This window comes from Channa argus, chromosome 16 (genome assembly GCF_033026475.1).
Source record: "Channa argus isolate prfri chromosome 16, Channa argus male v1.0, whole genome shotgun sequence".
NCBI classification, from domain to species: Eukaryota; Metazoa; Chordata; class Actinopteri; order Anabantiformes; family Channidae; genus Channa; species Channa argus.
Genome location: NC_090212.1, coordinates 2,785,614 through 2,802,952, shown reverse-complemented (window position 1 = coordinate 2,802,952; position 17,339 = coordinate 2,785,614). Strand labels below are relative to the sequence as shown.

Below are 17,339 nucleotides of genomic sequence, written 5' to 3'. Positions count from 1 at the left end.
GGAAGGGACAAGCTGAGAGCCGTTGATATGATCTCAGAGGGACAAGTTAAAAAGACTGATGGTAACAGGAGGAATGACTTTCTCTAGTGGCAGGTAGGGCCTAACTATGGGCCAGAGCCGCTACAGAATCAGTCAGTCAGTGGTCTTCATAATGTGTGATGTAGGAAACCCATGGTTGCGTCTTTTGCACTGGCACAAGACACGTCTTCCATAGCTCTGGAACCCTCTTGAGACTGAGGCTCATGCTAAACACATGGTGGAACACTGGACAGAAATGAATGCAGTCTGTTATGCACACTGCAAGCTCATCTATATCCTCTCTATGTGGCTTACAGAGTGCATTCCAGTCCGTTGCCTCGAGACAACCCTGCATTGCTACGTACCTCTCCTCTGACCATCTCCTCACTGACCTTGTGGTCACAGGTAGCCTTTTAACCAGAGGCACATAGCAGGCAGTGCGAAACACCAAGTTGTGATCGGATCTTACCAGAGGGTGGAAGGATGTAAAGCTTTATGCATCCATTAGCATACAGTGAGTCCAGCGTCCTCTCCTCTCAGGTCGTAAGGTTAAGATACTGTGTGAATTTGGGGAATGTTTTGTCCATCGATGACTAAATTCACCCTAGATTAGTCTGCAGACCAGCTATTATAGTGTTGATGATGTCACATGCAGACGTTGGGTTAGCAGTCGGGGGAATGTACGCAGCAACTACAACAGCATGTGAGAATTCACAGAGTAAATAATAAGGTCTGAGACCAACAGCTAACAAGTTCAATGTACGAGCTACAGATATGGTCCCTGATTGTAATGTGACCAGAGTTGCACCATTTGTTGTTGACTGAAACAGCGAGACCCTCTTACATCTTATCGTGCTGTCTCTGTCAGCCCAAATAGTCTGAAATGCCTAAGTGGAGACATTAAGGTCAGGAATATCTGGTGTAGCGATGACTCTGAAAAAATCCTCAGACTACACTACTGGTATTTCCTTTTGACTCCGGGCTAATGCAGTTAGCTCATCCATCTTGTTAAGGAGTGATCTCACAACCATGTTGTAGAGATTTGGCAAAACCCATCTTCAATAAACTCTCCACCAGATTTGTTGTGTATTATGGAAGTGTTTTCTTTAACGATCTGTGCTTGAAGCGTAGTCATTTAAAAAGCTTTGTGTCAGCCGAAGGCTCACAGGGAAATGACAGACTGAAGTTAGGGACCATCTCCAAAGTGCATGCAGCGTGGCCAACAGGGTAGATAAATGTAGTTTCTCATTACCCTCATTTCCCCCTTTCTTTGCACTGTTTCCTTAATATAATATTATTTAAAACCAACTCCATAATCATTTTAGTCTACTCATTACATAAAGATGATTTGGTTTTGGAATAAAATGTAACACGTACTATGTACATGTGTTACAGCATTCTTTTCCCAATAGCATCGTTTTAGTCCAAACTAATTTTACTGACATCTAAGCCTCCTCCCACTATATGCACAACCCTTAGATTTTTAATAAAAAAACATGCATTGTAGTCAAATGAGCTATTACAGCCTTTTTCTTCTTAATAGTTTTGACACTTTTTGGCTGAGATATGTCAAACCAACAGTTTTTTCATAAGGGCCTCCTCCTACATGCACAACCTTCAGATTTCTGATGAATAGCACGAAAAATGGCCGAGTGGCCTAGACAATAGCTGTGCAATAAAGACATAGATCTGATCGAAATATCAGAATATTCTTTAGTACATACTCATATCCTATTTATTTAATAAAAACGTGCAATATGTACTGATACGATTTTTATTCCAATAGCTTCCTCAAATTTTGTAGGACAAAACAACCTCTGGATTTTGATGTATTATAAATATAGGATATATTAAGACATGAACAAAAAAACGACTCCTAATCAAAAAAGATTACATTAATATTACCTTCACAGCAGTCCTGCCACATGCGCAGGTCAATCTGAGGAATATCTTCACAGCTGCCATAGCCATGGGGAAACTCTGCCACCCTGAAGATGTCCTGCTGGATGCGTGTAATATTGTCTCCATTGTCACACAGCACCCGAGCCAGAGAAGCCTGCTTCAACTGGGTCAGCTGGGCGGGAGTGAACACACCCGGGTTTTCATACCAGAATCTGAACAAGGTAGGGATGCGTAGGAGTATTAAATAAAAAAATGACCTAAAATTTGTTTTCTGCTCTCTCACTTTGACATACCGTAATGGGGAAACACACCACGTGCTGTATGGCTTTAATTTAACTAATTTTTTTATTTTAAAGTTTACTTAGATATTTCCTCAAAGGAAAATATCAGTAAAATATAAAAAATAATAAAACCCAAGAAGTAGTGAACCACAGGGTGAATTGGAGGCATTCTTTCCAAGACCTTGTGTTTGTGAATGGTAATGTGAGTCGTGTACCTGTCACCGTCCCGCAGGCGTTTGAACTGAGTTGATAACAGGCACATTAAAGTTGGCCCCATTCTACTGCCAGGGACCAGGTCTTCAGCCATCAGAGCGGGAAAAAGGTCAATGTTCAGAGGAGTGCCATACAGCCTGTTATAAAGGAAAAGCATGGACAGGAAATTAATATGTACCACAAGCTTCCCTGAATATAAAGATTCCCCTACTTTAAACTGGCAACCAGTAAATTAATATTAAGGACTGCATAATTACCTCTGTAATTTCTCTCTGACATTTGAATTCTTAATCTCATTCCTCAAATCATCAAAGGTATGAGCTGAGGTCAGATTACAAAAGGTCCTATAATCGTTGTATGGTGGTATGCCATGATCCCTTCCTCTTTGTATATTCATAGCAGCCAGATCCAGAGCCACCGCGTGGGCCATTGAGAACAACCGCTCTGTCAGTTCTGTATTCAGCAGCTGTGTGGAAACGCGCATTTTACCAGCTACAGCAAAGAGTCCACGAAGGAGTGGGTCAATGCCGCCCTCATTAACAATGCGAAATGGAGAAAAGAAGGCCCGATGCAGAGAGAGGTGTCCCTGGGGGATAGGCTGGAAGTCCTCATCTAAGCGGTAGAGTATTGGATTGATCAGTGTGTGCCCGAAGCGAAAAGCGGCAGTGGCAAAAGCATTCACAATGCCGGGGTTTATATTTGGATCATAACCTGCATATGACCCCATTATCTTCATGCCTGCTTCACCCAGTATCTAGGAGATGGGAAAAGAAATATAAATGTCTCTATGAATTATCATGTTGCGAATGAATAGGAAAATAGAGGTTTAAAAAGTAGAAGGGAAGTAGAGGTAAAGCAAAAAAAACAAGAAGACTTAAAACTTAGTGGATAGCTGTTACCTTCGGCAACCAGTGACTGTAGGTGATGTGCTGCATCTGAGCCCCCACTATCTTCCTGGTCTCGTGGTAGATGGTGTCCCCGTCCCAGTGGGGATTCAGTCTCAGGAGCTCTGTGGCTATGCGGTTGTGTTCTCTGAACCACACTGTGTGCATGGCAGTCAAACCAAGCTGCTCATTAGCACGGTGGTCTCCAGCTAAGAAACATGGAATTGGACTCTCATTTTCATCCCTCATGCACTCAGTCGGTGGTCCAGTAGCAAATGGAAGGAGTGGCTTTCCAGTCCGCTGTATGATACCTTGCCGGAGCAGACCTCTTTGACTCGCCAAATCTCTGACTTCTTCTGATTCATGTTGTGAGCTCCCATAGACATTGGAAGCATCAATGTAAGAGGTCAGCTGATTCATTTGTTCTCTTGGATATACACTGTTCATGAGTAGAGATGTCATCCCGCTGCCACACACTGGGCTTGATCGAACAAAGAACATACATCGGGCACCACTTCGAAGTTGCCGTGGGTCATTGGGTGGGAACTGAATTGGGAAGCATGGTGGGTCATTGGTGCAGACCTGAGCACATAGCTGTCCATCAGAGAACCGTGACTGGCTTAGGGATATTACTGTTGAATCCAAGTCATGGTCTAGGAACTGACCCCACTGCATTAGCATATGAGTGTAGCGGTCATCAGGAGTGATGGTCTCAGTGCCAATCATTGTAGTAGACACCAACCTAGGCAGTGGCAACCTGTAGCCATTATGCAGCTGCTCAGTGGCCCCTCTTGGCAGGTTAAAGCCATTATCGTAGACAGACTTCAGAACTCGTTCAAAGGAAGTGAGGGAGGCACCCCACATGGGGTGTTGCAGGTTGTTGCAGGTGCCATCGTGGCTGCGATACTTCTGATGGAAGCAAATGTCAGAGCAGTTGTTGAAGCGCCGGTGGGCTTTGCAGCCTGACAGATTGGCGATCATATCCAGGAAATGTGGGGATACCAGGTCATTGTAGCGAAATGCTGTGGAAAGGCCACATGGTGTTAAGAGGCTAAAGATTTGTGGAAAAAAAATATAGCATTTGTATTAGTAGTAATTCTTCATTAAGATCAAATTAAACGGTGATGTAGCACTAGGGGTGACCGTGACTAAGGAGCTAAAGCAGACACCTACCAATCCCAGGGTTACTCCCATGTGTCCTTGAGCAAGACACTGAACCCTAACTTAGAAGCTCTTGGTGACTGTGGACAGCTGCAAAGCAGCTCCCTGCATCGGTGTGAGTGTGCATGTGAGAAGCAGTTGAAAGTGCCTGGTTTATATTTTTCACAAACATGGATGAAATTTTTTTTTTATATACAAATACTCCCTTACTGCTGCTGTCTCTGAGATTCAATAATCTCATGTTCAAATTCATTTTCCTTGCCCTGATCTGCTCAAATATGTGAAAGCACCAATGTGCAGCAAATCAATGTGTAACTGTGTGTATTTTTGAAGTGTTTGCAATGTGGTGTTATGTTTACATGTCACAAGTGTTACGTCCTTAGCTTTGTACATACACTGTTTGCATGTGCATTGGGAAAAGAACGGGGAAACTGTGGTGCTGCCCTCCCAGATGAAGCTACAATAAAACAACACGTTTCTGCTGACAGGCAGAAATTTCCCTGTTTGCTTGTTTGGGGGCTAGTGCGATGATGAACAATTGGTTGTTGGCAAAGGTAATGAAAACTGGCTCTGTCTTCTGTTTTTCATCTTTCATAGAGTTCTACGCTCTTAAACGTCTTAAATGCCCCTGTGCTTAAACATGATTAAAGGTTAGGATTTGTTTTACATAGAGCTGATGAAAAAGTTCATAAACTCTTCGTTAACTGCTCCATTAATACGTCTACTGGGATCTTGTTTAAGAGAAAAAATGGCCTACACCTTATATATAGTCAAACAGGGCTCACAATAGCAATGTTATTTGCTAATGACTTGTCAGCTGTTTGGATGGCTTCATAAGTTCCTAAACTCCTTGTAAAAGGAGTCCGATGTACAGTAGCCTTTTCTACAAAACATCTGTCTTTACGTTAACCAAACAAATTTTCTCAGGTTTTCTTTGACAAAGTAAAAAACAAAACAAATGTTATTTAATCAGGGAGGTCATTTGTAACAAAGCTCCATGACAAGACAACCTTGTCTTGCACTTCATGCGTTTCCTAAAATATGGAAATGATTGTCAGGAGCAAATGGATCCACAGAAAACAAGCTAAAAATAATTTTACATTTACATTTACATTTAGTCATTTAGCAGACGCTTTTATCTAAAGTGACTTACAAGTGAGGTACAAGGCAGCAAAAATCAAGGAGAAAACATCAAAGCAAAGTCCTATCATTGTCTTGATGCTGTCATTCTCTGCACAAACACCTACAGTAACAATCATTTACTCTCAGCAATAAGTTATTGCAGTTGTTGTTCACCATTCTTTGAACAAAGCATAATAAAATGAATGTGCCAAAGTCTCCACCCTGCAACACCATTAAACCAGGGAGCAGATTGCTATCGGCCCTCCAAAGATGACAGAGAGCAGCAGTTTTGTGCAGCTATAGATCAAACACCAGATGGACAAAACATTCAGCTTCATAGGATTGTTCTCGAGTTTTAAACGATTAGTGGGGTAGACCTGATCATAGCGTGCAGGAGAGAGGACATGACTCACAAGAAATGCTGTCTGTGGGGAGCGCTGTGTTTTTTTAAAGCACATAAGAAGAAAATAAAGCTGTGCTACGTGCCTCACAGACACTGCATAAACAAGCCTAATCTTCTGTTTTAAATCCTCAGGAGAATTTGCTGCTCTATCAAGGATGACCGGACATTACTTGGACATTTTATACTGGGGCTTCCATGACTTCCGTTTGAAGTAGAAGTGTGAGATGTTAGAACATCCGTGTTCTCACATCTAACTTCTCCAGGCAATGTCTCAAGATTTGCAGGGTTGCAGTGTATGTGTGAAAGCCTGATCAGTGAGAGCAAGTTCCAAATTCCTGGCTGGAGCTTTTAGTAAAAAAAACTACAATATAATTGGTTACAAGTCTCACCAGTGCCGTTAGTGTCAACCATTAGACCCTGGTTGACATGGTTCTGGATAAGCAAAAGTGTCTGCTCAAAGATCTCCCCAGCACGAGCCTGCTCCAGTGTGTAGGGGTCACGTGGATACCGGAAAAGCGCTAGCAACTCTCCGGGAGTACGTGGCTGACTAGAGTGAAAATAGAGAAGGGGATGAGGTATTAGGGAGGTGGGAGAAAAGAAGGAATCATGAAGAAGAAGGCACAAGAACATAAGCAAATGATAGCAAACATATGTGGAAGTAAAGGAGAAGTGAGACAAATTACAAGAAAGCAATCTCATGTTTAAAATGTATTTTTCTGTTTTTTGAGAAAGGGAAGGAAAAGTGTCTCAGACACTTTTTTTTCAGTGAAACTAGAGCAGCTCTAAGAATTCAGACAAGGAGAAGCCTACTACTACATTTGCTTTCAGACAGTGTGCTGCTGCTTCCATAACCTCCAGAAGACCACTGGATTGCTTTGCTATTACCCCAAGCTATGCTTTAAACGCATTCAACTCTAGCCTTTAAAGATCCGCCAGAGCTCAACAGAGCTGGCAGATCTGGTGGTCGTCTCAGCTTAAGTTGAAAAACAAAAAAATAAATAAAAGTTGTCTCACCTTGCAAACCTATTTATGTTATGACATGCTCTCATTGGCCACTTCATTAGGTAAACCTGTACAATCCTACAATCCTCCAGTACAGTTCAACCACCCACTGTGACATCAAAAATAAATACATAGAATTCTCACCTTGCTAACGGTTTCAACTTAACGTGAGAAATTATAATCTTTTAAATGTGTATATTGTATAATATAAGACAGTACAATGGAACATGTGAAATATATCACACAAATGTATAATATGCAAAAACAAATTATAGTGTGCTTAAAATGACATTAATTATTAAATTAATAACATTAATTATTATTGGCAATATTGCCAATAATAATGATAAGACCAACACCTTCCTTTCCATATGCACAAGAACTACTACATCGGTCAGCTGCCATGTAGCAGCAGAGCAGCACTCTAACAGCTTTTCAGTGTGTCAATGAGTCCCAGACTTCGTGTTATCTGTAGAGTTAGAGTCATCGTGTCAACTTTCTGGTGTCAGTGGGATGCTAAATTGCATGGAACCGGTGAGTGAACCCTATTACTTAAGGGGAGTTTATCGCAATGCACAACTTAAATTTCAGCACAGATGGAGAGGGACACATCTCTCATATATTAATAATTACATTTAATAGATGTGTTTTGCACAGAGGGGGATAAGTGTGCTCTAAAAATATCCGCAGTAGTAGTGGCTGTTTCGAATGTTTCCCCCGAAGGCTCAGATTCTTAAGTTAAACTTTCGTTAAATTGTAGACTCAGTGCTAATTAAATTTAAGCCTAATCATGACAAGAAGTGGTGGCTGGCTGCACACAAGCTCCAGCGTCTTGGGTAAACTATGCCCTTATTTGCATAGCTGGCAGACATACACGTGTGTGGGTTTCTGAGATCTTACCCATCAAAGAGACGTCTCCTCGTGGACTCAATAGCACTGTCAACATTGCGGATGGCCTGCTCTATGGATGTGCTCACAAAGGTGTCTCCCTCTCTGCTGACTGCAGGAACTGTTTGTTAGGGACAGAGAGCCAAAACCCACATTTAAAAGTTTACAAAAACTATTTTCATAAGTAATTGATGTTGTAAATACAACACTATATTCTGTGCTTTCACATACATTTGGTTACATTTGGGGTCAAAACAAATTTACAGGCTAAAATCAGTAGTTAGTAAATGGAGCTTGGATTAACTAGTGCTCTTTACTTCCAATAGAATACTGTTAGTGACTTCAACTCTCCTTCTGGCATTGGAGGGATCTCGAGGTGCCATTTAAAACAGTTACATTGTGATGTGAGGTCCAAGACAGTCCAACAACAACTGAGGACATTGATACAGTTTATTGTTCACCAGCACAGTGCTGTGGTCCGACCTGAGAAATCTCAGCAGGAAACACCAACACACACAGGGAAGAACTGACACAAACCAGATAGCAAAGCACCAGAGTGTGACTAAACTACGGACTTGGACAAAAAACATGTTCTTCTGACTCTGTGCACTGTGTATGCATGTGAAGGCAATATACACTAATTATAAAACATTAAATCTCTTCCCTATTAAGTTAAAACTCTCTTTGCAGAGTTTAGTAATCCTTTCTGAATTTTACTGGTTAACCTTTTCTTTCACTTTCTCCTCTCAGTGACTAGTTAATTAATCAGAAAGATCAAGAAATGGTGCCTTCGTAATTGCTTTTACACGAACTCTGAATATCAGTGGTGCATGGAGAAAGGGTGTGTCGCCTGTACTGTACAGTGACAGTGAAGTTGACCACCATATATTTATTCTACAGGAAATTTTAGAATGTGACACTTTGTAGTGGTATGTGCATAACAGCATGCACAACAAAGCAATGATTTTTATAAATTACAATTATATCACAGGATTTAAGTTACTAAAATATCAGATAGCAAACATACAACTAACCAAACATGGTACTGCAGGGAAGGTTTTATAACTCTGTGACCATTTTTAATCCAGCATTTATAAGTAAGGTTCAAAACTTCCTTGCTTTCAGGGAGAAGGCAGAAAAGGAGATGGAACACCACTTTCAGACTCGGAGGTATTGATATCATATTTATTTTTACCTGATACAGTTAGCACCATGCTAGCAACCTGGTAGCCAATGGGATTGCGGGCAACACACTCATAGCGTCCAGCGTCAGCACTTCCCACATCCTTCACCTCTAGGTAACCCTCATTGCTGATATGGAACTTGCCACTTTCTGTGATTTGTACACCATCCTGGGAGAGAGACAGGATCATATCCATGGAAGCTTCAAATTGTGAAACAGTAATTCAAAGTCAAATATAATAAAAACCAATAATTGTTCATTACTGAACCACCTTACTCAGCTCATAACAACTTTAGCATCTAACCTTGTTCCAGGTGAGCTCAGGGTGTGGCTGGCCCTGAGCACTACAGGGTATCTGGACATCTTGGCCAGACTCGACTGCCAGGTCCCTTGGAGCAGTTGTGAAAACAGGCGTTACTGAATGAGTTAAAACATACACACACACGTGAATTTGTTAATGATTCTGCACCACTGCTTAAAGTGCTGTACATGTAGAGAGTATTTTCCTTACAATCAAAGCAGACTTAAACCTTTGAAAGGCAGAGTGTATTTTAAAAGGAAATAATGTGTTGCTTGATGCTGTAGACATTTTTTTTCATTTGTCTTGCCTTTATTACAAGCACACACACACATAGACACAGTGTTGAACTTGCAGTGTGATTAAGTTTCATTATACAGTCACTCCTAAGCTGAGGTGTTTAATGGGAGGGGATGGATGTTTGCTTCAAAAACACAATATTCAAATTCCTGCACGGTTCTCTTGTAGCAGTGGAGTGGGAGGTAGTTTCTTCGCAGTCTGACACTAATTAATGCCATTTTAATACAATGCAGTGCACAGTATGCAGAACACGTGCTGGCAGTACCACTCTGTATCATACAAGATTCGATAATATTACAGGGATAATGACATGTATGTGAAATTGCGGCATGCTAAACACGATAAATATTATATACCCTGTTAGTACTAGTTTTCACTTTCCTCTGATGCTTTGGTGATAAATCTGTCCAGCACTTTAAACATAAGGCAGCCATCACAGTCCCCGCATGGTTGGAGGCCTCTACTCCACTGTGTGTATAGTGTGGGGTCATTATACAACGTGTACTTTGAGTAATGTTAACATCCATTACTACATGGAAAACATGGTGTCATTTCAGGATTATAGACTGCAGTCCTTTTCTGTGCTAAGCCAAGCCTGTAATTTTGCACAAACACACACACTCACACACAATACAACCATCTGCAACCAAGAGACAAGCTGCATGACATACCAACTAATGTATGCCTTCTTCTGGACAAAAACACACACGTGTGAACACACACAGGAACGCACATGCACACGCACACACACAGAGAGCGAGAGAGAGAGCTATGTGTCTTTCAGTCTATATCTAGTCTATTTAATCTATCTAATCTACATTGTGTATCGTAACAGTGTAACCACTAACTAAATTAGCTGTGAATGAAGGGCACTGCAGCATTCCCACTCACTTTAGTACCTTCCTCCTTCACACAAATGCAGCGTTTGAAGAGGGTCTTACAGTGGACACTCACTACTTACCCACCATGATAAAAGCAGTGTTTTAAGTCCAGTGTAAAATCAACATTTCCAATGCAGCATGCAATGATGGTGTTCTTCTTTTACTTTCAGCTGTTCCCCTTCAGGGGTCACCACAGCGAATCATCCATGGATATTAGATTCAAACATTATCATGCCTAACCATTTCTATACACTAAGGTTCACCATACAGCCTCACCTCTCTGCTGGATATTGAGTTGGACTGCAGTGCGCACGGTTCCCACAGGGCTGACCGCCTGGCATTCATACTGGCCCTCGTCATGACCTGCAACCCGACTGATGCGGAGAGTACCAGAGGAGAGGACTACGTGACGACGGTCCGGTGGTAATGGACTGCCCCCACGTGTCCAGGCAATCACTGGCTGCGGGTAACCGCTTGCATCACAGGGAAAGTCCACAGTCTGACCCTCCAGGACAGACTGGTCCTGCGGTATGACTGTGAATTGTGGGATTGCTGTGGGCAGAAGAAAAGTTTTATTTTGTAATTTTGTATAAAAATTAAATCTATACTGAGGCTGAGGTCATAGCTGAAGAGGAGAAGTCTGTAAGCCAAAACTTTAAATAACAAATAAAAGTTACCTGATTATGAGACATTCTAATCTTTGTTGGTTAAAAGGAAAAACTTTGGAAGTGCCACTGGTGTGGAGGTGTGGAACAGCAGACACAGAACAAATTTGTGTAGAGGGAGGATGTTTAATACCATTGACTGTGGCATTTTGTGTGAGTTCATGTGAAGTCGGAGGAGAATAATTGCAGAACTTGAATTCGACAAATTTGAGTAGACTGAAATGCATTATTTTAATAAATAAGATTAAATTCCTCTAAGTGAAAAAGTTTGTCTAATCTTGAATTGTCAAAACTTTTCTTTCATCAACTAACTGTAATATAAATTGTACAATTGTACAATGTTTCTTTCATCAGAAATTAAAGGTAATTTTTTAAACAAGTTTACTACTTTACTAGTTTGTACCCCCCTTATTAATTTAAGGGGGATGCAAACGTTTGCACAATGTAATTATCATTATCTAGTATAGCATATACAGTCTTTGATCATACCTCATATGATCAACATGTTCAGTTTCAGGTTAGGTTTGCATATCCTTACATTGAAATGCCATCTAAGGACATGTAGGCTTAACCCTAAAACAAACATAATAATACACATTCAGGTAGTAGAAATGTCATCATCAAAAGAATAAAAAATTGAATTGAAAAAATTGAAATTGAATTTATTTTGAAATGTTATAGTAAAATAAATATGTCTCCCCCTTTATAAATTAATTGAAAATTAACTTAAAATGATTTTGATTTAATCTTTTAAATTTCAAAATAATGGGATGCAAACATTTGCACACAATTGTAAATGACTGAATTCACAGTTATAGTTTTAAGAAGGCTGAAACATTGAACAGCTGGTTTAAACATTCTTTAGAAACTCATTGACTATATACATTCTGCTCAATAAACTCATACTCTACTAATATAAAAATGAGTTCTGAATCCTACCTTGTACAATGATATAAGCTGTAGCATGTATGGTATCGACATTATTGGAGGCAAAACAGGTATATTGTCCTCCATCGGCCTGGACCACGTTCTGGATATAAAGACCTCCTGAGGGTGTGATGTTGATTCGAACATCATTGGGCAGTGGTGTGCGGTCCCCCCTTGTCCAGGACACTCTGGGCTGCGGCTGGCCTGTGGCGCTGCACTCCAGAGTTACACTCTCACCAACCAGAACCTCGGTGTTATGGGGCTGGATCACAAAACTTGGTCGTGCTGGAAGAATAAAGGAAGATTGAAGTGAGGAACACAGAAATGGGGTCTGATTAATTAGGTGTCTGTTAGTCCGCTTTGAGTAAATTCAACATATTAGAAAATTAGTCATGACCTACATAAACATTGGCAAAATGTTCAAAAGAAAGCCACTAATAAGCTTTGTAAAGTCACGTGGTTGAGTCCTCTCCACGTTTAGCCAGCGATTACAGTGGATTCTGAGGAAATGTACACAGCGAGGAGTCTGGTGTATACAATCACACACACAGGAAATGCAAGACATCTGCTATCAGAAAGTGTTCCCACCCCAAGAATGACCTTTGGGTCATCAGAAGACAATCAAACTAATCTCCCACAGCAACAGCTATTGCGGATTATCATGTATTCCTGTGTGTGAATATGAATATGAAAAGATAGAAAGAGCAATGAAGACTTGTGTGTCTCTGTGTGTAAGTATATAAAAATAATTTAACATGAAAGGCAGCACATTTTCCTTATAGCAGATACTTACAGGGGGCTCCGAAATATCGAAGTGTGACCTGTGAAGTCTTGACCTCACCAGCCACATTTTTTGCCATGCATTGGTAGACTCCCTGATCTGTCTCTTTTGTGTCCTGGATCATGAGCGTACCATCTTCCAGGAGGTTCAAACGACTGTCATCACGCATGTTTAGAGCATTGCTGCCATGGAGATGCACACACCAACTCATTAAACGTAAATCAATCATGTATACAATTTATTTACCTACAAATTTGTTATAACCACTAGTGGAAGATCTTTTTGCTTCTTTATATATCTTCTTACTTGTTCCTGAGCCAAATGATCTGTGGTTTAGGGTTGCCTTCAGCCCTACAGGTGAAGTAGACAGTGTTTCCTGATGTAACATCAACATCCCGGGGCTCTGACGTGATCCTGGGTACCTCTGGAAGAGGAGGTCAGATAGTCCAGTAAGATGTTAAACATGAACAGGTGTAAATGCATGTGCATTTGTATGTATGTATGTTTATGCTATGCCATCCATTTAAATCCAGACTCTTTAAATCAAGGCCTTATTTGGGAGATAAGGCTGAACTAGTAATTAGAAACCACTGACACAATTAGTAGACAATCCTCTCAGCCTAACCTGGCTTAGCTGCCCTCCTCCTTAATTAGTATGGGGGAAGGAAAATATATATATATATATATATATATATATATATATATATATATATATATATATATATATATATATATATATATATATATATATATATATATATATATATATATATATATATATATATATATATATATATATATATATATATATATATATATATATATATATATATATATATATATATATATATATATATATATATATATATAAAAAATTAGGAACTACAGGACCTATAGGGGGCTAACTGAGAAAAATTGATGTGGTTCAACTTTGTCTGAGACACAAGGTGACGCAATCCAGCAATTCACTGCATTGGCCAATCACCTAGGCTTAATTTTGCCATACCTAAGATAAAGCTGCTGATGCAAACTTACCAGAGATGTACAATCCAGTGTCTGTAAGTGTTACAAATCGCATTGGTGTATTCCTGTGTCCATTAAGCTTCAAAGATATAAAACCTTTCTGCTAACTGAACTTGATTAGACTCTTAATTTGCTTACCAGTACATGAAACAACCAACCCGAACAACTCTTTTTTCATGCAGGGCAAACCTCTGCCCTAGTAGAAAGAAACGCTGACACATGCCAACATGCGGCACAAACCTGCCGCTGCCTCACAAACTCAGTGCAGACACATCTGTGTAGACAAGCAAGAAAACCAAACCAACTAACCCAAACTCATAGGAAGATCAGTCTATCTCTGTTCTTACCAACAAACACACACACACAGCATTTCCATGTACCACATGGACTGAGCAGTTGCGGGGGGTCTGATACTGGAGGCACAATTCAGAGAGACAACAGATCAGAGACACAGCTGATGTAGATGAAGAGTAAACACGGTGAGCAGGGAGTTTTGAACAGTAAGGATAAACACATGGAAAATAAGGCATGCTGCTACCCAGGATTTGTGTACTGGGATACGTATGGCTGCCCAGATTTTCATTTCTCTCAATTTCATTTAGGTTTCATTAAAGTGATTTTCAATATGTTATATATTGTCCTCTTTGGTTACGACGTTAAATGTTGCAGCACATTCAAATTTCACAGAGACAATCATTCTAATTTTCAGTGCAGCAGGACTTAATGTGAAGAAGCAGAAATAAGGTCAAATCATTTAAAAATAGATGTGCAGAATACCTTAAAATGATTAATGCATTAAACAAAAGTCTTAATATTCCTAGACTCCCCACATTCATGTCAATTCCTAATTGCCACTATTTTGGACAAACGTTCTACGACACTGCACGAAATGTCATGCTCAGTTTTTGTCTCCTTACCGCAGTTGAGCTCTTCAGCTGTGAGAGTTGCCACAGATCTGCCCTGCAGGCGAATGGGGTAGTCGCAGGTGGCAGCAGCCTGGGCATTGCCCGATTCAGCGTACAGCTTCAATAGGTCAGCGAGCCAAAGCAACTCACAGTCACAGTTTAAAGCATTGGAATCAAGTCGCCTGAACAAACAGACAACATACAAAGAAACAAGTGAGAAACATTAGGCTACATTAGACAACATATAACTGCACAAATTGTGCATTCAGCAGTTTTAGGTAAATCCTCTCTGGCAGTTTATGAAGTAAAATTGGTCTGGCATGACCAGGCACAGCTCAGTTCAATCCAAACAGTGGGGCTCAGCAGGACCATACAGGAACACAGTCTCTCCTGCCGTGGGAAACTCTATCTCTGCTTGCCTCCATGTTCTGATAAATCATCTAGTTTTTCTTTCTACTACACTGAGCTGATTACAAATCACATGCCTTTAAAAAACTGAACATTGTTTTTTAATTTGTGGGACTGTTTGTAAAGCTCTTATTGTTTTATCTTTTCTAGCCAGAATACTAAACATCACAATCTGGGTGAAGACAATGCTAGTTCACTGCAATGGGCGGAAGAGGATGGAATTTGGAGCTATATTGGAGACAGTTGGCCTCAAAGACCCCAAATTCTCATATTTCAGGATAAACTAATGATATTTTGTGGAACTGTATGGTAGAATTTTCATTATCTATGGTTTTCTTAACATAACACACCGTACACAGTCCCTTCTCATTTCCACTGCAGCTGACTCAGGAAGGAAAATCCAAACTATGGGACAGACGGGGCTGTGACTCTTACAAAAGAAACTAACTTGAAACCAAAGAAGCGTGAGAACACTGTAGTGTGGTCATACAGCATTTTACTGACAAACAGACCTTATTACATAGTGGGTGTCATGGGGGTAAACTACAGACATAGACACAAACTTGCATTCTCACACAGCTGTTTAAGTGGTTGTTGAGAGCTTTTCCACTTACAGTCGCTTCATGGATTGAAGATGAGAGAAGGTTCCCGGGACTAGCTGGGTAATTCTGTTGTTGTGCAAAAATCTAAGAGGGAGAAAGAAAAACTATAAAATTCCTTCTCAAGGTCTATTACTGCAAAGCAAGCTTTCACCGTATCACTGGCTTTATAGACCACCATACGCTAAATTTCAGTGCACGACTAAAATGCATGATGTGAATAAAAAAAATAAATAAAAAAACTAATTCTAAAAAAAAAAAACAAAACAAACAAAACAAACTAATAAAACTATTGATAGTGGATATTTATGAAAAAAAATCTATTCTCAATATCAAAGGTCACGTTCCCAAAAAGGGCAAGAAATTTGATCACTTTCCCAGATATTCTATGGTGCCTCAGTGTGACTTGCATTTTTTGGTTAAAAGCAGGACATTAATAAATGTTCTAGTTTATTTAAGACTCCACGTAAAGACATTCCTCAAAAATAATTTATTTTGAATTACTGTAAATCAACATCAACTCCTATGCAGTTTTTTTATCTTTTATCTCAACATGTAGAAATTTGGAAATCTGGAGTTATGCTCTCTGGACCCTTTGCCAAAATTACTGCTTTGGATGTAACCATGGAGATATTCCCCAACAAGCAACTCACTGTGCAACTGGGAATTCCTTTTCTCCCCCTTTCCCCCTTTTTGCAGGTGTCCCTCAATTTCTTGTCTTCTCCAGAGTGCAAAGTATGTAAAGACTTGGCAGCAACTGGCCCATAAACAGGGACAATGAAACAGAAATTTAACAGGACGTTTCGACCTTTAGACATCTGGTGAAGAGTTTTAGAAGCGGAGGCTACATCACATCTGCATGTTGACAGGAAAGTTCATATCCAGAAGTAGTGCTATGACTTACAGGCTAAATACAAAACATAATGGTAAACTGTGTGCAAGAGAACAGCAGCTTTAAAATCATTTAACATACAGCTGATTGTTTATTTACATTTGCATATAGTGATTTGGGAGACCCTTTAATTCAAATTGACTTACAAGTGAGGTACAAGATGTGCAAATATCTAAGTCAAGTTAAAAACATTAAAGCAAACTGCTATGAGAAGAAGTGTTTCCATTCCATGAAATGGAAATGAATTTTAAGATAAGGCCGTAGGAAGTTGCACAAGACTTCTGTTTTCAGCAGTTTTTTGAATATTTCAGAGTTTGGTAGCCCGCTCCACCAACGTGGGACCACTTTATGGACAAATACAGTATATAATCCCTTTATATAGATTTTACTAGACATATGTAAAGCTACAAAGAGCAGATAAGGCTGACTGGAGCAAACTGCAAGTGTGGTTATAAATTGATAAGCTTTGATTTATGTGTAGCCTAAAACAGCAATGAAAGAGAGAAAAGTTAGGCTTAAACATACAACCCAAACATACAGTTCAAAAAAAGTTGTGTAGGACGATGTGTAAAATGTAAACAAAAACCGAATGCAATGATTTGC

The 17,339-nt window shown here is 40.0% G+C and overlaps 1 protein-coding gene across 3 annotated transcripts in view; it reads right to left on the bottom strand.

The window, feature by feature from the left end:
* Window positions 1–17,339, bottom strand: part of LOC137101243 (peroxidasin) — a 43,563-nt gene that overhangs the window by 6,807 nt on the left and 19,417 nt on the right. For 2 of the 3 annotated variants that reach the window (XM_067479401.1, XM_067479400.1), the window contains exons 6-19: window positions 15,860–15,931; window positions 14,850–15,019; window positions 13,216–13,333; window positions 12,922–13,091; window positions 12,141–12,413; window positions 10,813–11,088; window positions 9,362–9,474; window positions 9,070–9,226; window positions 7,887–7,995; window positions 6,374–6,531; window positions 3,314–4,320; window positions 2,672–3,168; window positions 2,417–2,551; window positions 1,924–2,132 (exon numbers count right to left, since the gene is read on the bottom strand). In XM_067479401.1, coding sequence (XP_067335502.1) covers window positions 1,924–2,132; window positions 2,417–2,551; window positions 2,672–3,168; window positions 3,314–4,320; window positions 6,374–6,531; window positions 7,887–7,995; window positions 9,070–9,226; window positions 9,362–9,474; window positions 10,813–11,088; window positions 12,141–12,413; window positions 12,922–13,091; window positions 13,216–13,333; window positions 14,850–15,019; window positions 15,860–15,931 — 3,464 coding nt within the window. Of the gene's footprint in view, window positions 1–1,923; window positions 2,133–2,416; window positions 2,552–2,671; window positions 3,169–3,313; window positions 4,321–6,373; window positions 6,532–7,886; window positions 7,996–9,069; window positions 9,227–9,361; window positions 9,475–10,812; window positions 11,089–12,140; window positions 12,414–12,921; window positions 13,092–13,215; window positions 13,334–14,849; window positions 15,020–15,859; window positions 15,932–16,497; window positions 16,602–17,339 lie in introns of all 3 variants that reach the window. The other variant, XM_067479402.1, reaches the window with a different exon arrangement.